The sequence below is a fragment of the Limulus polyphemus genome, unplaced genomic scaffold (genome assembly GCF_000517525.1).
Source record: "Limulus polyphemus unplaced genomic scaffold, Limulus_polyphemus-2.1.2 Scaffold1711, whole genome shotgun sequence".
Taxonomy (NCBI): domain Eukaryota; kingdom Metazoa; phylum Arthropoda; class Merostomata; order Xiphosura; family Limulidae; genus Limulus; species Limulus polyphemus.
Genome location: NW_013667321.1, coordinates 143,755 through 164,547, shown reverse-complemented (window position 1 = coordinate 164,547; position 20,793 = coordinate 143,755). Strand labels below are relative to the sequence as shown.

The 20,793-nt window shown below is 36.8% G+C and overlaps 1 protein-coding gene across 1 annotated transcript in view; it reads right to left on the bottom strand.

Moving 5' to 3' along the window:
- LOC106464658 overlaps nt 1–20,793 on the bottom strand; it is a 100,086-nt gene that overhangs the window by 68,575 nt on the left and 10,718 nt on the right. The window contains exon 2 of the mRNA XM_013924818.2: nt 11,468–11,543. Within this exon, the coding sequence (XP_013780272.1) occupies nt 11,468–11,543 (76 nt within the window). The remainder of the gene's footprint in view (nt 1–11,467; nt 11,544–20,793) is intronic.

The window sequence follows — 20,793 nt, the reverse complement described above, 5'->3', positions numbered from 1 at the left end:
TTCGAACCGGCGACCCTCAGATTGCGAGTCGAGCGCCTTAACCACCTGGCCATGCCGGGCCTTTGTAAAATGAGTTCCATACTGAAAACATTAAGATGGGAAGGAAATATTAATGCATATTTACATAATTTTTACTTTTATTCTTACAACCTTAAACAACAATCATATAATGTTTATTATTTAATTCTAAGACCTTCTAGTGCAGATTTTATACTAATTAAAATACTTAAAAGTAATTTTGGAATGGTTTTAGTTCTATCTAAAATAAAACATTGCTTTAACATGCCAAGCACATCATTCTAAAAGTTATGCCTAAATGTCAGGACTAGCCTGGTAAAAACTTTTCAAAGTACAATAATTCTTAAAGTATATTAGAGCAAGTACACTACGATATAAAAACCTTTTTTGGAGTTGGTCATTAGAAAAACATTTCTAAATAAAAACCAAATACATAAAACAGTTATAAAAAATATTTTATGACAGTAGTTATAATATTTTCTTCTACAATTCTGTAAGTCACATGTAACAAAAGTCAAAATATTAGCTCAATATAAAATACGTATTTCCAAATACAAATGTATTCTAGCTCTAAGGAAATGTCACTTTAAAATCTGTGACTACTACTTTTTTTTTGGATAGAATTTTTTTTTATCTTTTTTGGGCATGTATGTGTGTGGATGCAATACACTTAGTTACTAACTTCTGAAACTCCATCCCTCCTCCATCATCATTACTGTATATGACAGTGCATCTCTGGTATTTTTCTCACAATTGCAAAATTAAAAAAACTCATCAGCTCATTAAAATACCATTTTTATTATTTGAAAATGGTAAGAATGTGTTTGTTGAGTTCAAGCACCTCACTTCATGACTATGGTATTTGAACACTTTACCATTCTTAATTTTAACTTTGGAAGACCTTTCTTATCCAAAATGTATGAAAATGAAAATTCAAGGGTACTATTTCTTTTATCCACAAATCATTCTATTGACCTGTCCATCTCCATTTCTATATATTCATCTTTACTTTTGGGTATTAGACCTCCGTTATCAATAACTAATACACAAGATATCAAATAAAGTATGACATGAATCATTTCAGTATAATTTGTATGTATTGGATAGACTAGAGACTAACATGACTATGAAAAACAGTTAAATATACCAGGTGTTTGATAGATTTGAGCACTTAAATGAACCAAGAACACAAAGACAAGTTCTTATGTATTTCAGGTTTACCAATATTGGAATCTGAATTGTGAAAAAAATAACATATATATATATATATCATGCAAATTATTAGGAAATGGGATCCTAACCAGTGGCTCTGAGATTCCACACATTATATATGAGTGTACAAACAACAGTTAATGCCCATTTTTTTGTTTCTTTAATCAGTATTCATGCATTTTATTTTATTCTATTAATCTTTACTTGAAAACACTTTCAATCTTTTTGCAAATATGTTCACTTTCACATTTAATTCCTGGAATGTAAAAAATTTATACAAATGATGAAAATTTATGATGTTTTTCTTTTCTATTATTGGTGTTCCCTTGTTTTTAGGCAAAAAAAAAGATTTTTATAATTTCTTTTTTATCCAAGTGATCAACATATCTTGGTTCAATAAAACTTACTTGGTTCCTTCACTGTCAAATTTTGAATGAAACAAGCTTGTGAGAAATGCTGAACTTTTTATGAACATTCCTAAATTTATTTAATGTGGTACTGCTGACAATTGATTACAGATTGTCACGCTGCTTACAAGTGTTTTAGTGTGAATGCATACAATGAAATTTTAGAGCTTTGTTTGAGAAAATATGTAGATTCTCTTCAAAATGAACTTGGAATATTGTTTACAGAAATTTTTCAGGATAACCTCTACTTTCAGGATATTTTGCTTTCATGAAAACTTTCTAAAGAGACGTTTGTCATCAGGATTGTAGATTCTAAAAACCATTAACAAATCTGCTCTCCCTTTTCTGTATTCAAGTCATTAAAGTTTTAACACATGCTATTTTTCTGTATGTAACAAACTCCTCCTTTCTGCTTAGTAAAACATCTTTGAATTTGTTTGGTTCCTTCTTTATCCTTGAAAAGAATCTCGTATAGAACTAAAATACTCCAAGAACCATCTAATTAAAACTTTATAAGTGATTACATAGCTTTTCAAGATCATTTAGCCAAGTTACAAATAGGGCTTCTCCCCCGGACTCCTGAGATCACTTGATAGCCAATTTTCTATACTTTTCAACCATAACTATATGACAATAGCCATTACAAATCCTCCCAAGCTAGTCCTTAAAGTTCCCACATGAATGAAGCTTCTGTTATAACTGAAATTGACACCTATCTGTTCAGAACACAATGCAATATAATACGTCATTTGATAGATGGAAACATTGACTTTCCATTGGTTATAGATGATACATAATTAAATATAAGAGAGAACTATTAACAAATCATGATAGGCAAGGGGTGCGAGGACATATTCTGTAAACGGGAATGGGTGCGGTTTCCCAAAGAGGTTAAGAACCACTGACTTAATGTATACTGTAATCATACTTTACTTCCTTAGTTCTCTTTGAATACTTCACTTACAATATTACAAACAGCAATTTTGTTAGTGTTATGGCAACATCTCATTTCTAATTTACTAATACATTCATTTTGTGTGCTAATATTTCGATTTTTTATCTGTTATTTTGTTAATTAACTGATAATTATAGTGAAGACAAGTACTAAGTCCAGTAAATTTCTCTCAAATTGTATCTATTTAAAAAAAAATTATATTTCTAAAGCTGAAGTTCTGAATGCAGAACACAAAAGCTCAAAACTTAAAGAAAGCTGCAGCTGTGAAGAAAGGTAACTGTAGCTCACATTATAAAGCCTGATTGTACTACACCTTATGTGTTGAAGAATCACTCCCACACACTGAATGCTGTTAATTATCCATAAAAAATTAGATTTTGATCCACTTCTTCTTTGACTGTGAGAGTTTTGATAGAAAGATAGCTAAATTTCTCTCTATAGTTGCCAAATATCCATAATATTGATGAAAAACACAATTCATTAAGCATAGAATACAAGATTTTCCAAAATACAAATTCAATCATAAACATTTTCCTATGTGAGAATGCATTTCTTCTCATCTAGGGTATGCTACTACACAATGACATATCATGCAGCAAAACCCTTCACCAATAGGAGTGCGACACACCTCCTAACACAAACCCTCCCTCTACATTTGCATGTGAGAATCCTCAACTTCAGGAAATATATGAGAGGACAATATGTAATAAATCAATTTAGAATAAAATATGCTTACTGAACATCTGTATTCTATTTTATTTAACATTTTTGACCATGTAAAGTTAGCATTTTCTTTACCTGAAAATGCATTTCAAATAGTTCTCTCTCTCTGCATATAACTGATATTACTGGTCTCAGCCTTTATCTTCTAACTGTTTAAAGACTTACTTGATTGTAGCTTATGTAAAATGCAGTCACAGTTTTTTTCTTCTAGAATAAACATGATTCAAAATTGTACTTTCATCATTACATTTTGGCTACTCCTCCATCATCTTTAACAGTTGGTAACAACAAGAACATTTAAATGAAAAAATAACATGTTGGAATAACTAAACAAATTATTCTTTTTGAAATAATTATTTGATCTTTTCTGAGGATTTTCATCATAACACACAACTTCCCCAGAATTAGAAGTTAATTTGGCTGACTAATAATTGTTAGGGCCTTTCTGTCTGGCCTGTTTTTAAAAGTAGGCATACATTTGACTTGTTTCCAGTCTTCTATTAGAAAATTCCCTGACTAAACTCTATGTACTTAAGCATGTATTTTGTTTGAACTTGAAAAATTAAAATTTTCCTTGCCTAAAAATGTATTTCCAATATATATTCACCTCCATACACAGATAGCTATTTTCCTCTTAAAGTAGCACATGTCTGCCTGAGAGACATGCATGCTACCAGCCTTACGAAAACTCCCACCTAAACTTACCTGTGTTCATGTGAATTTATGCTACTACACAATGGCATATCATGCAGCAAAGCCCTCAACCAATAGGAGTGCAACACACCTCCTAGCACAAGCCCTCCCTCTACATTTGCATGTGAGAATCCTCATTCTTTGACAAGCCAATAAAGAAAGGTGCACCAGAAAAGTGAGAAGGATGGGTGGGAATGAGTATGGAGGTTAGTATCTATAGGAAACACATCTTCAGGTAAGGAAAATGTTAACTTCCAAAATGAATACCTGCATTTGTACACAAATAGCTAGAATCCCACATTGACACAGTGGAGGGACAGATGCAAAGATTACCTAGATGAACCTCCTTCTGAAAGTATCTAAAGGAAGCCCAGGGGGTGTGGCATCTGATGGCTGGGAATCCATAGGAGCAAACCTGTGTGAGATTGCATTTCTTCTCGTCCAGGGTATACTTTTCACCTGTTTATAGGGAAAGAAGAGGGTAAAGGCCTGAAATGTGTTGCAATGATGGGCAGAATAGGTACTGATACACAAGCTATTGGACGACCAGCATATGTAGTGAAGTTGGGGCTCATTCAGACCATACCTTGTGTGCTCACCTCCTCTACCATCAGACTCAATGGGTCAAACCAGCTGTGGGAGAAGGGGACTTGTAACAAGTATCCATGCACATCTCTTCAAATTTTGGACACTATGAGCCCCATGTCAGCTGCTGGAGGAGAGCACCATATTGGAATATGTCATTATGGATACTTAATAACCTCTACTCAACCATCAGTCTTTATGGGCCCCTTGCCTGCAGTGGGAGCAGGGTATGAGAGTGATACATCACAGTTGGGCATGGATCAGTTTCATCTTCTCCACTATCAAAATCTGATGACTCATGCAAATGTGGGAGTAGGAATCCTGAGAGAGAGATACATATATATAAGATTGGTACAGTAATATGTATCAATAATCCACTTGAAGATTGTGATGTATTAAATTTATGTGGGGTGAGCTGCACTACACTCCAGCCCCACTTCTCACCACAAAGGGACTCCTTGTTCTAGCACCAGTGAGAGCTGGTAAGTGGCAAGGGTCTCCCATACTCCACTCGAAGAGGGGGATAATATGTGTAGGGGAGACCTGGAGAATGTGCTTAAATTTTCATCAGTTTCTCTATCTAGAAAGGTCTTTTACTGGAAACAGTATAATGGGTTACCACAAAACCTTATTTTTAAAAGCTGACAAGCAACAGCCAGAGAAGTGGACAGAGGTACAATTCTGGTGCTGATTTTTTCCATGATAGTTCATGGAACAGATACAGCCTCAATTAGACTTCAAATGTTATATAAAAATACCATGACATAACCTCAAGTGGTCTTTTGGAACACTCCACCTCATAGTGGGCACTTACAGAGCAAGGGTAGATGGTATGAGCATGATCCTAAATTTTGGTAAATATACCCAGGGAAGCAACAAGAGCCAACTAATGGGATCCTAAAGTAGATTAATGGTGAGTAGGAATAAATAAAAAAGGGTGGATTGAAGGATGGCAATATGTGGAAGTCAGAATCCTTCTGAAGATGAGATAGCCAGATGATGGAGAGAGATAGTGGGCAATGAAAATGAGCTACCAGAGAAAGAATCAGGTGTCTTATCTGGTAGAAAGGAGATGTGAAAAAGCTGATGACTATCCACCCCCATGGAAAAATAAACCACCCAGGTGAGTTGGCAGATCCATTTGTTAAGGGTTGAGGGAGAAAACAGAAAGGTTTCTAGTAGACGAGGTGTCCCAAGGAATGAAAAGCCAGTGATTGGAAAGAAAGAAGCATAAGACAGATAACAATGAATTCCCAAACTAAACATAGAAGTCTGTATTGGTCAGAATGTCAATAAAGATGGGAGAAAGAGGGAAGGGAAATGAGAGAAAGGCTGTGATTACCTTTCTTAGCATCTAAAGTCTTCAGCAAGAAGGAGCAGTAGAGAAGGTATGAGTGGTGAAAAATAGTCCGTGAGGAATCTATGGCATAGAAGTCAGACTGATGACAACCATAGGCAAGGAGGAGAAGGAAATAGGTTGTGAGGGAACAGAAGTGATAGAGAGCATGTGGCAAGAGGTTCAAAAGGGTCTTGAGTGAAGGCATGAAGAATGACATTCAAGTCTCAATCAGGCTAGGGAGTGGAAAGAGGGGATCTGTACAGTAGGAAGGAATGGAAGAGGGTGGTAAGAACAAGTGAAGAGGAAATATTGCAATATAAAAAGGCAGAATGTGATAGATAAAGCTATCAATACCCTGCAATAATAGACAGACAAGCCATGGTTGAAGAGCCACATGAAGAAAAAGGTGTTGTAAGGTAGGCTGGCCAATTGGGAAATGATGATGGATGTTGGTACACACAAGAGGTAGAAGATCAACAGGAGTGGAAAAGAAGAAAGGGTATATATTTGAAAATTCTGGCTCAAGAGATGATGGACTGGACAAATACCACATGTGAAGATGAAGGGATGTCATATTGTGATGGAAGTGTGAAATGTATGGTTGTACCAAAAGGGAAGGAATGGGGGGAAGTAGGAGGAGGGGTTTGCTTGAGAGAAGATGTAGAAATGGATACTATAGTTGAGCAGGCCAGAAGGGGCTACCTACAGTTCTCTGGCTGATGGATAAGGAACAGGAAACCATAAAAGGGGAAGGTTGGCATTGAAATGAGAGGCAAGTGCATCTATTAGAGGAGTATCAAGTTGGGAAAACATCCAATAGAATATCTAAAAGTGAAGGGACCATTCCATGGGTAGGATGAGAACATGACAGGCAATGAAGCCCAGCCAATTAGAATGGGCTCAATAAAGGAGGTCCAAAGTTTAAAAACAGAGAGTCCTAGAATTGGTTCTTTCTTGTAGGCTGATATAACACAATTGTGAAGTTGTCTGAGTGGGCCATAACTAATAAATCCACCACGATTTAAAAGGAATAGGAGTGTACTCATCAAACAATGAGCAGATTTCGGATGTTGATATGAAGAGAATGTTCCTCTAAAGTCCAAGAACCTGAAGAGAATCATTCATGGATGCCCCCACTAAGTGAGAGAAACATCTGTGAATAGGTGAAGGTCTGGCTTGGGAGGAGGTAAGAGAATATCAGAGGTGGTATTAGAGTGTTTGCCATCAAGCAAGATCCTCCAGAGAAGATGGAGATGAAAGAGGATCACGTGAGTAAAGTGGATCCCTGGATAGGTTCCATTTGTCACACAATGGCCAGTGTGTGTGGTGGGGGGGGGGGGTGCACAGGTAATTGAAATAAGGGGCTTCAGAGAAGCCATAATCCCCAAAAGAGATAGAAGCTCCCACATAGAAGGATAGACGTAGACTTTGGAGAGCAGATGCTCAAGGTCTAGCAAATGGAGAGGTGAAGGTTAGGTACAGCTGAGGTGAGAGTTGAAAAGGATACCCAGATGGGTGAAATATTGGGTTGGGTAAAGAAGGATATGGATATATTGATGAGACCCCTGATTGTGTGGCTTTGTGAAAAAGGAAGAAAGCATGATCTGAGGACTCCTCCTGTGAGTGGGAGAGAAAAAGTCAATCATCTATGTAAAAGTAGAACTGTAGTCCCAGACCATGCAGATGACAAGCAAAAACCATCACAATGTGACGTAAGGGGTTGACACTATCCTGAATGGTGTGGCATGGAATTGGATGACACAGTGAACAAATCTGAAGAAACTTTACAATGCCAAGACTATAAGAACATGGAAAAAGGCATCCAACACATCTACTTTGGTCATCAATAGGCTGGGTTGCAAGGACCATCAGAGAAAGAGAGAAATAATTCTCCATCTGAAAATGAGGAACAACCAAAAACAATTGATGGAGGATAGACTGATGATTGGGCACCAGTCCCTGGGGTTTTTTGGAGACAATGAAGAGGTGAGAGTAGTAACCCACAGAAGGATCTTCAAATCTCTCTATGGCCCATTCAAGATGTTGAAGATAAGAAAATCCTGAAGAGTAATGTTTGGCAACAGGTTGGGAGAGAAGAGGTAGGGAAGAGAAACTGTGAATAGGACTTGAAATGGGTCCATTAATGTACAAACTGAGACAGAGGAGCTCCCATAGGTGCTGAACAAACCACATGGTCACCAGCAGTTAGGTCAGTGGGTGAGATGTCAGACAAAAAAGGACAGTAGAAAGTGGAAGGTTGAGATACTGGGACAGATGGGATGGAGAAGGGGTTAGGGCAAGGGACAGGTGTGGAAGGAGAAAAAGGAAAATTGATGATGGACAGCTTTAGCACATGATTCAAGAGAATCAGAGACCACAACAGAGATTTCTTGTCAGTGAAAGGGAGCAAAACAAATATTTTAAAGAAAAAAGGGAAGGTAATCATAATTGGGAAAGACAGGTACCCCTTCTCAAGAAATCCCAACAACAAATGAATGAAGTGAGAAGCGAAAGGGCAGAAGAAGTGGAACAGGCAATGGAATAGAAGAGGAGCACTCTCGTATTTCCAGAAAATTCATCAGGGAAACAGTGAAGCTCTTCTCTTATAAGGTGATGAGAGAAGAGGTATCTAAGAAGGGTAGTTAAGAAGGCACAAAGTCGAGAAAATTGAACACTAGATAGGGGGACAGCTGACAAAAAATCTGCCCCCCAAACTAACAAAAGAGATTTCCAGAATTGGATTCAAGAATAAGAAAGGGAGAGTGAGTAGGAAATAGGAAACAGTCAGGAAGGAGGAATGAGGCATGAGGTTCCATGAATGAAGTTGATTGAGAAAGGAGTTGGCATGAATAGAAACATCAGGGAAGGGGAAAAACAAAGAAATTTTGAGGAGAGGATTATGTAAGCGAGAACAGGAAGTGTCATAGGTTATGGGGGACAGAGAAAGAATAGTACATAACTGGGTAATGAAGTTCTAGATATTCAAAGAAGATTTTAGTTGTTCTTCCTGGAGATGGAAAAAGCCATTCCTCAGCATCAGTATTTAAGGCAGGGGAAGGGAATTATATGGTAGGGACAGAAGTAGAGAGTCCGAGTGGCATCATGGACACCATCACATGTTGGACAATGGCTGTCATGTCTTCCACAGATAAAGGACTTCAAGAATTATTGGCTATTTGATCAGTTGAAATGATATTTTCACTCACATAATTTCAAGAAGACTTCACATTGAACTGTCAATTCATAATAATTATGTTTAAACACAATCAAAGTTATATTTAAACACATTCAAACTAAGTTGATACATCATCATGTAGTAGCACAAAGTTGCTTGAATGCAGATGAATTTAGTTGAAAATTTTCATAAGATCAGTAATATGCAAGTCTCTCAGGCAGATACACAAAACTTCAAGAGGAAAATAGCTATCGTTTTTGAATTTAGTAATATTAGTAAAAAATTATTCACACTTTTTGTTGTGATTTGACTGTTGTTTTATTTTCTTACATATGTACAGAACTAATATAATTGTTTAGTAATTCAACATTCTTAATACCTACTAATGCTTCTGAACCATCAAATGAAATTAAGATAGGGATTTCTTCAGTCATTAAAACAAAACAAAAAGATCAACTAATGTTTGGCTACAACATGGCTTGTAATGAGTACAATAAATTGTATGCTGAGTCAAAAAAATACTGTAACTTGAGAAGCAATATGCTCTAAAATGTTTGGAAAAAATTTATCCTTCTCAGTAAGATTATTAATATTTCTGTAGATTTTTCCAGTTAATCACTTCTTAACAACACACAGCAATAAAAATCAAAACACAACCTACAACTTCTGCAATCAAGTTTCACTTCAGTAACTAAAATGCCATGTTTCACATGTTGATTTGTGGTGCACAACACTAAATTCAAGTTTGTTGTATCCCTGAAAGTTCAATTCTGAAATATCATATAATGTGTTGATTTATTTCTACTACTCTTAATTGAGTAGTATTGGATTTATTTTGTTGATCACTAAAAGAAACATTAAAGTAATTGGATTGACAGACACCAAAGTTATTTTTAACATTCAATATTCAAAATAATCAAACAAATAACAAAACTTATAAAGAAATTCTAACTAATTATTCCATACAGCCATACAATCATCTACCTTGTTTTGTAAGGATAAAGAACATACTAATTATTTCTGTGACTCCATGAATTATGAGCATTACTGCTAGTACCAGCAGCCTTGGCTAGCTTAAAATCTTTCTGTACTTTATAGTAAGTCTCATAACTTTTTATCACTTTTTCTCTCATCAAAATCTTCCCCAAAATCTAGTTGATTTACACTTTGCTTTACCAAATTACCTTTGCAGTCAGGTTATATCATATGTAGAAATTCTTATAGTTGTCATTCTTTAAATCTTAACTCTTTCAACATTCTTAACAATATGTACCCAACTTTTAATTTCATAGGTCTCCAATTTTACTCTTGCTATGAACTACTCATTCTCTCTAGCACTACTACCAAGTATGTTAATCTTTTCTAGAAATTTAAAAAATTAATCATAACCTCTTTCCTCATTTTTGCCTAACTTTACTTACAGTTACGTTTCATTTCTTATACTTTTATTTCACTGTTAAATTGCAGTGTGCCAACACTGCAATTTTTTGTCTGCTAATTTTTTAACTAATAATTATAGTCAAGACAAGTATTAAATGTAGTAATTTTTTTCCATTTTACCTCCTTTTTTTGAAAAAAGGCTTTTTACTTAGTTAAAAAATTAAAAAAAAGTATTCTTCTCCACTATCCATTGACTTATCAACTCAAGGAGTCTTGGTACTGACAACAGTTCTACTTGATATTATCATTCCCATTACTAACAAAATTTATATTTGGGGTGAGTTAGTATGGTGCACTTTAAAAGAAACACAGATTAACTCTTCATATAAAGAGTAACATGTTAGTTAGCTTTCAATTCTGATAAGCCCATAGAAGTTAATTCATGTAAATCACATAATTTCTATGATACAACATCAACAGTATTTTCAATGTTAACCACAGACAATTCTTGCTAGCCACATATCCCAAATTTCATTGTAATTGTAAAACAGTATATTTTGAGACCTTTTATCCAGATCATAATTATAACCAAAGGAAATAAGGAAGCATAATACTAATGAAATTAAAAATTTAAACAAAACATTTAAACTTCTTCACTAAGTGGGTCCTAATGGCATTTATACTGAAACTTAAAATGTATAAAAAAAATTTTTAATCATAAAAATACCCTTTATGGTAAAATGATGAAAAAATTATTCACAGATATATTAGTATCTTAGCAAATTACAACATATTTTTTTAGAAAAATTGAAAGTTTTACCATTTTTATCAACTAGAATAATTGCAGCTTACATATTAGGTGGCAAATGATTTTATCACTAACAACAACAAAAAAAAACGTGTCACAGATGTAATTACTTAACACTAACCACAGGTTTTAACAAAAACTTTCAAAAACATAAATATCTTGATAGACTAACCTCTTTTAAGGGAACCTTAAATGGAATGAACCGAGTTCCAGTAATAATATTCCCAATTGCTGAATATGCTTCCCACCTATGAAATGTAAAATATCACAAGGTCAAAAAGTTTTTATTTCTTAAAACATGTCATCATAACTAGTTGCTTCTGTAGAAAGAACAAAATGAATCCTTTTTTAATGGAATTTTTCAGTCCTTTTTCACTTACCATATAGTAACACCAATTAATTTATGTGTGTTAATAATGTCATGGCAATGTACCTAATTTATTACTTGATATTATACAGGGGTCAATGAATATGGATGCCCACCATGGTATTGGTACAGTTGAGCCACCAAGATAAGCCCAAAAGAAGATGAGAGAAGAGGTGCACAGTTGAGGACCATGGATCCTGAGAAAGTTTCCACTGGTACCACAATTTCCAATGGAGGAGATGCATGTTTGTGCAGGCTAATGAAATGAGTGTTCGAGGGAATCTAGTCTTCAAAAGCAAAAGAACATCACATGAAGGGTGTAAAAGAGAAGCACAAGCCTTGGTGACAAGACATTCCATTGCTAATAAGCAAAGTGGTAAAGGCTGAGTTGAAAAACACATCCAGATGTAGCAAATATATGATGAGTGTGAGAAAAAGACTTGGAAGGCTTGAGAAGACAGCCCAGCAAAGCAGCATTCTGCAGAAGAATGGAGGTGTGAAAAAAGTGGCAAGGAGAAGCCAATAATTAATGTGATATGGAATCATACCTCCAATCCAGGAAAACATTGGGCAAATGCTCCAATGATTCAACTGAAAACCTTAAAAGATGCACTACCACAAAGAATAGCACGAACAAAAAGAAAAAAAAAACATCTGGAGGACAGGGTGATTGGAAACTAGTTAAGAGATGACAGGTCATTAACTGGACACCAGTGCCCAATCTTCTTGAGGACTAAAAAAAAATTACAGAAATAATTAGCAAGAAATATGACAGAGGAGGAAAGTAAACCAGAAAAAGAGGAAGGAGAAGAAAAATGGAGAGATAGGATGTGGGTGATGAACCCACGTGTTAGATGAAAGTGGAGACAATGTCAGCTGAAAAGAGACAAATGGGCTCCCACAGAACCAGACTTGACAGGATAGCCATTGATAAGATGAGTGATAGTTGGGAATTGGGAGGACAGACAGGAAGCTGGAATGAGAAAGAGAGATGTGGATTCTGTGGGCCTATGAATAGGAGCAGAATAGCAAGGTTGAGAAATACAAGAAATCAAAGTAGGCAATGAGTCAGGAGTACCCCCAAAGAATTCAAGGTAAAGAACTAGAGTCTGACAAAGATCATGGAGATAAGCATGATGGAGGCCTACATTAACTAGGAAAGCATTCCAATCCAACAAGTTCTAACAACAGAGGAACCAAATAAGGAGGGAGAGAGCAGAAGAAGGAGAAGTAAGAGCCAATGTGATGAAAAAAAATAGTATGAACCTCTAAAGAAATTCCCTCCAGAGCATGAAGAAGTGCCTCAGGCATAAAGATAAATGACAAGAGATAATGTACGAAGGTGATAAGAAAGAGATAAAGGTGCAAAAATTGGGCAACAGTAAGGGAAACTGAAGTTAAGTTGTTTGCTCCCCAAGCAGGTAAAAGAGATTCCAATGACTGGGACAAGAGGAACAGAAGTCAAGAAAGGTTGTAAGCCTAGACAAGTCAAATAGACAAGATGAATGAAGTGTGTTAGTAAGGGTGTGCAGTTGTTTGAGAATCAAAACTGCATTGTCAGGTGAAGGAAAGAAGACAAAGTAGGCTTGAGTATGGGTTTCATGTAGTAAAGCACAAGAGAATTCAAAAGACACAGAAGAATAAGAAAAAAAGAACATACCTGTAAAATCATGTCAAGGAAGCGATTAGAAGGGTGAGGTTTTCTTTCCTAGATAAACTATGTCTATAGCACACCATGGTGGAGGAAATAGTTAATCAAAATAATTATCATTATGGACATGTTCAACTTGGGGAGAAGCAAAATCAGCTAAATGGACAAAGTGTACATGAAGAAACCCACAATACATTGAACAATGGCTGTTACATCCTCCACAAACAATGAGCCACAGTATACACAGTTCCCATGTGAGGAACATTATCACTAACAAGGAAACACCATTATGCAAATCACTAAAATTAAACCAAATAAAAAAAAATAAACAAAATTTAATTCAGTTGGAAATATAAATCTCAAATAATCAACTTACAATTTTGAAACATGTCCATTATAGACAATGCTGAGGAAAATAATGAAACATACCACTTACATTGGTAAACAGACATGGAAGGAAAGCAAATGGAATGGGAATTTAGGGAAGCAACTTGCAAGGATCAGAAAAAAACCACATGTGAAGATGAAGCATTAAAAGGGCAGGATGAAGTGCACCCAGTTGAGGTTGTCAAAGAAGGTGTCAGTGAAAGTGGGTGCAGAAGTGGAAAGCACAGTTCAGCCAGCCAAAATGATGCCACCATGAGGACGTGACTTGGAGTGGCTTATATGACTGTGAGGAGATGAAGAATATAACTGATGGGTGGATATGCATAAAGTAATGGCCCCAATCCTGAATGAGAGCATAGACTGCTATAGTCAAGTTAAGAGCAATGGAAGGACAAAAATCTTGGAATCTTGGAATCCGGGTTGGTTACAAATGCATCCAGTTCCATATTACCACAATTTGCAAATAGTCAACCAAACACCCATGGGTCAAGGGACCACTTCATGGGGAGAATCTTGTTGGGGCACAATAACACGACCCGTGACCAGATTCAGGGTAACTAGTATATGACACGCCATCAAAAAAGTGTGATGGCTGTGGGCCCAACATATAGAAACAAATAAAACCTTGATTGAGTGCCCCCTTGCCAAATGATGTAGGAGACAACCAACAAGTTGTTGGAATGGATCATACCTGACTGGTTCCAGAGAGATGAAAGGAAATGAACCAAAGCCTGACAAACAGTGAGCAGGCCCGGCATGGCCTGGTAGTTAGGGTGCTCGACTCGCAGTCTGAGGGTCGTGGGCTCGAATCCCTGTCCCACCAAACATGCTCACCCTTTCAGCTGTGGGGGCATTATAATGTGATGGTCAATCCCACTATTCGTTGGTAAAAGAGTAGCCCAAGAGTTGGCGGTGGGTGGTGATGACTAGCTGCCTTCCGTCTAGTCTAACACTATTAAATTAAGGACGGCTAGCGCAGATAGCCTTCGTGTAACTTTGCACAAAATTAACAAAAAACAGTGAGCAGTTCCAAAAGATTGATATACAGAGATTGACTGTATGATAGACAAATTTTCCGATATCACCTACGTGTCCAGACATGCACGCCAACACAAAAGAGAAGCATCCATGAAGAGGTGCATCTCCAGACGTGAAGGGTGAAGAGAAACATCCACTGTAGTCTCTGTTCAATCACCAGGTAAAGTGAACATGAAGTGAAGGAGGGAGATAAACAAGACTATACAATGGATCACAAATAAGGTTTTACTGATCTTGTAAAGCCCACTGAAGAGGTTTCATGTGGGCCCAACCTAAGGGAATGAGAGCCTCTAAAGAAGTCCACATTCCCCAAACAGATAGAACCTCTTACATAGTATGATAAGGAGAGGAGGAAATGGTCCAGGATGAAAAAGGTATACAGTGGAGGAAGAGGAAGGACTTCTCCACCTTGACCAGCCAACCTACTCATGCAGCTTCTCAAAGAATAATCCGAGTGAGAAAGTAAAAGGTGGCATGTCAAGGAGCTAAAAGCAACCAGTCATCCATTTTATGGTGGAAATGAAGGCCCCTGGAATGGAGAAGACAGGTATAAGCCTTGAACACCCGACAAAAATTGTAGATAGCTGAAGCAGACCTTAACAGAAGAGCCCAGGACTGATAGATAAAACCCTGATGGACAAAAAAAAAAGAAAATGCTGGGATGCAGGGAAGATGGGAATGTGGAGGTAATGTTTTGAGACATTTACCTTCATCGTCCAAAGAAAAGGAGTGAAAACCAATTGCAGAGAGAGAAAGGACTTTGTGATGAATTGAGGAAGATTTTGAAAGTGGTTCAAAAAAGAATGGTAAGTTAATGAATACCAGTCTCCAGCCTTCTTGGGGACTATAAACAAACAGAAATAGAAACCTGGCTGAGAAGGACCCACTCATTCCATCACATCCAGTGAAGCAGATCTAGAACTTCCTCAGAAAGACACTGGCTGAAAATTGGATTCTGAGGAGGGGAGAAGGAAACAGGATGAGGGGACAAGGAAATAAAGAATGAGCACTTTGGAAAGAACCCTCAGAACCCAAGGATCCGTAGTGGAGAACTTCCACATGGTGGCAAAGTTCAAAAACCTGGCCCCCACAAGATCTGTACCTACCACATAGTCACTGGGACCACTGGGGAAATGAAGTCGATTAGTAAAAACTGATGGTTAACCTCAGAGACCCATGTAACAGGAACTGGTAAAGGAGAGGAAGGAGGAAGATGATACATGGGAACAAGGTCGGGAAGTAGTTGAGACAAATGAAAAGCCAATGAAGAAAGGGAGGTGTGAAAATGAGAAAGGAAGACCCCCAAAGACATCTTGCCATAAAAAATATGCACATTCCATAATGATGTTGGGGTACATGTACCCAGAACAAGAGGGTGTCCCAACCTAAAAGATCCCAACAACAGAGGGTCCATGTTTGAAGGGAAAGGGTGGAAGAGGACAATCATGCAAAAGTGGAAAACAACAGGGCACATAGTCTCCACTGAAAACCTTTCAAGGGAATGATGAAGGGCCTCAGACAGGGGGTAAATTAAGAAAAAACATAGGGGGAGGATAAAATCAGGCAGATACAGGAAATGTGATGTGAGGAAAAAGACACAAAACTATGGGAATCCGAACCCCACAGAGGAGAAGAGAATCCAACTGTAGAGTTCACAAAAGAAAACAGATCTATGGTAAGCCAAAGCATGGACTTTCATAGAATGTGGGGGCGAAGGCAAACTGACCCCCCCCCCCCCAAATGTAATTGGTCTACAAACCTATTGGCATGAACCTCAATATCTGTTAAGGCTGAAAACAAGATACTGGAGAGAATGTGTCTTATCTAAAAGGAAAGGGGAAGAATCAAATGAAACAGGAGACAAAAACAAAACATAACAAACCTGGTTGATCAACTCTAGGAAGGATAAAGAAAGCCTGGGCACACACACTGACTAAAAACATGACTGTGTGGCAAAGAAAGGGGAGGAAACAGGCTGGAAAAATCATTACTCTTTTGTTCAGGTACCCCTGAACAAGGCATGAAGGTAGCCAACTCCTGGTGTGCCAAGGCCAAAACATCATCCAATGATAATCATGGTCACTGGACACGAATTAAGTGTAAGTGCAGTAGAAACTGCGGTGGTAATATGTATGACATAAAACAGAATTTATGTCAACTATAAGTGGATTTGGAAAAATCCACATAGGGAGCTTCAATTGAGACATAAAGACATGTAATGGTAATCAGTACATACTAAAATGGTAGTTTAACATGTTCACTGCCATGTGCCTCACTAGTGGATCACAGACAATTATGTTTCAAATCCAAAATTTTCTTATGGCATATGAGTTTGGGACACTGTGATTGCTCCTTGGCACCTGTTGAATGGTACTAAGGTAGCAATCATTAATACAACTGGTGGCAGTGAATTTGTTGGTTGCAGTGTAACAAACATAAAAAATAAGTTGTGAAAAAATTAAGCAACTGATAGAAAATTTTTTGTTTGTTTGTTAGAAATTTCACGCAAAGCTACACGAGGGCTATCTGTGCTAGCCATCCCTAATTTAGCAGTGGGAAGGCAGCTAGTCATCACCACCCACCACCAACTCTTGGGCTACTCTTTTATCAACAAAGATTGACTATCACATTATAATGCCCCCATGGCTGAAAGGGTGAGCATGTTTGGAGGGAGAGGAATTCGAACCCGCGATCCGCAGATTGTGAGTCGAGTGCCCTAACCATCTGGCCAGATGGAAAATTATGTGCAATAAAGTGTGAGCTAAAAATACATCCACCATGAATGCTAATCAAAAAGTGAAGTTCAGCTAAGCAGCATAAAGTCAGTCAGACTTGCTTGGAGTTGTGACATACTCCTATTGTTGGAGGGATGTTGTATGGCATTTGCATGCTATCATGCAGCTGCCTCACGTGAGGGTAGGTGGGATTATCAAGGCTAGTGGCGAGCGAAAAGTTACACATATAAAGGGCAGTAAATGTCAAGAAAAGCTAAATAATAATATCAGAATGTAGGATATATTGCAAGTTGTAGTCATGAAATTTCTGTCTTCCCAAACTTTTAGAGGTAAGCACCTGTTTGAAAGTTATTTTATTCTAAAAATGTAAAATTCAAAGGAGATAGATTTACCTGTGAAATACTGAAAGTTAGAATATCAACACTGTCAACGAATGAGGGTTTGCAGTCAATACCAGTACTGGCGGTACTCGGCATCTAGTACGAGTACCGGGCCGTCAGTACCAGCAGTTCTGGTACTTGTTTATAGTATATCATATGTTGAGAACAATATGTTATCACATGTCCCATCTTTGGAGTTTTGACTGATCACCTCCTCTGATATTTCAGTTTCCCTTTTCACATAATTATTAATGTTTGATTTGGTAGTTTTGAATTCACACTTAAGTCGATAAGCAAATCTCACCATGTAAATTGGCAATAGCATAAAATATGGGAAACTGGTGACTCACATGCTCTGGAAGAAAAAGTGAATGTGCCTATGTGACTGATTGTATGTTATGTAGGTGTTAGCATGATTAACCCTTAGGATGTGGGTAGGTCATACTGCACATCACGACATTTTAGTCAAAATTGAATTAAAGTACTTAATTATCATGGTATACAAACAAACTTGATATGAAACCCTAGGCATGAGAGGCATGGACTAGTTACAGAAAGGCCTTGGAAAACAATGGTACACATATCTACCCAACCCCAAATGTACAGACAAGGATCCACATCCTGTCCTTGGTATTACGAGGTGAAGAACTGCACATAAGATCAAAACCAATATACACAGTGTATTGTGTATTACATACACCAACCCCACCCATAAATAAACAAACTTCCAAATCAACCATAGGAGACAGAAAGTACAACAAACCTCGAATTATGAGGCTGTTTCTAATCCTCAACTGAACTGTAAGAACAGGGAGTCAACTTCTTCACAGTCAACTCAACCATAAGAGCAGGGAATAAACCATGTGCATCTAGCATTACAAGTAGGAATACCTGCTCAACCATAGGAACAGGGCATATGACATCAAACAATAAGCATTACAAGGTGATGAAGACCCCAAGCTTAACTGTAGGAGCAAGAAAATGAAACATCCTGCAACATCCTGAAACATATGTTTGTTTGGAATTAAGCACAAAGCTACACAATGAGCTATCTGTGCTCTGCCCACCACGGGTATCGAAACCCGGATTCTAGCGTTGTAAGTCCGCAGACATACCGCTGTGCCACTGGGGGGCTGAAACATATGTGCAAGCTGTAATTGTCATGGACAAAGTTAGATGAATCATTTCAGTACCATGGACAGCAGCTTGGCAGTGTCACAGAGAGAATATTCCTACTAATGCACCTAAGGAGAATTACCATAAAACTATTCAAATTCCATTTGCTGATTATGTGTTAAATGATATGAAACATAGATTTTCCCAAAAAACAGAATCTGTTTAGAAATTTTATACTTGTGCCAGCAAAAATAGTTGAATTATCCATTGATGAAACTTTGGAAGTTGAACATGCCATGTCCTTCCTCACTGAAAAGTGAACTGAAAAAATGACACCATATGTGGAAGACATGTGAAAATGGGAAATGCCAAAATATGTTTGAATGCATTTCCATAACTGATGAAGATATATATATTCAAATGTTCAAGCATTATTGATTATTGGCTGTACTCTACCTGTAAATAGTACTGGAGCTGAGTGTTCATTTTCTTGTCTCGGAAGAACAAAAACATACCTAAGGAGTACAATGGGTGAAACATGAGCAGCTGGTTTATGCCCAATGGATATGCATCATGATCTTCAGATAAACATTGAGGATGTAATGAAAGATAAACATTGAGGATGTGATAAAAGATAAACATTGAGGATGTAATGAAAGATAAACATTGAGGATGTAATGAAAGATAAACATTGAGGATGTAATGAAAGATAAACATTGAGGATGTAATGAAAGATAAACGTTGATAATGTAATGAAAGATGAACGTTGAGAATGTAATGAAAGGTAACCATTGAGGATGTAATGAAAGATAAACATTGAGGATGTAATGAAAGATAAACATGGAGGATGTAATGAAAGATAAACATTGAGGATCTAATGAAAGATAAACATTGAAGATGTAATGAAAGATAAACATTGAGGATCTAATGAAAGAATACCTTAAGAGAAACACTACATGGGTATATGATAAGGATATGTTATTTGATTAAAGTCATTGTATTTATATTGCCAGTAACAGTCTTCAGAGTTAAGGTATTTTCAGAAGGGCTTTTACTAACACTCATTCAATATAAATTTAATTGCTAATTAATTTTCCAGGCAAATGAAACTTTTATATATTTTAGGAGTAATGGAATTAATGTCATCTTGTTCATTTCATTTCAATAATGATTAATTTACAGTTTTGTGCACTAATTGTGAAATTATTTGTTTTTATATAGTATTTTTTAAGCTTGAATTTGTTCATATATGAATTTGTGTGTAGACACCTTTCTGAAATGCTGATTATTTTTGTCAACAAGTGTGTGTATGTGAAATCTTAGGGAAAAGTTTTTGGAAAGTCTAATAAAAAAGGCTTTGCAAAGTCATTTAACAAAGATTAGAATTTTATTGGATAGTCAATGTGGTTTCACAAAGGGAAAATCTAGCCTTATAAATCTTTTGTCATTTTTTGAAAAGGTTACTGCTTATGTAGATGAGGGTAAAGTTGTAGATTTGGTGTATCTGGATTTTCAGAAAGCCTTTGACAAGGTGCCACATAAAAGGGCTTGTAAAAAGTTATCTCTAAAGGTGTGGGGGATAAGTTAGCTAATTGGATAGAAGTGGCTAGATGGAAGAAAGCAGAGGGTTGTTATAAATGGAGTTACTTAAATTTGCCGATGGTATTAAAATCCTTGGTTTTGCTAGCTGTGAAGAGGATGCTGCTGTTTTACTAAAGCACTTAGATCACTTAGTGAGTTGGTCAAATAAATAGCAGATTGGTTTTAATTATAGTAAATGCAAGATAATGCATGTGGGTTATCATAATTTGAATTATAAGTATA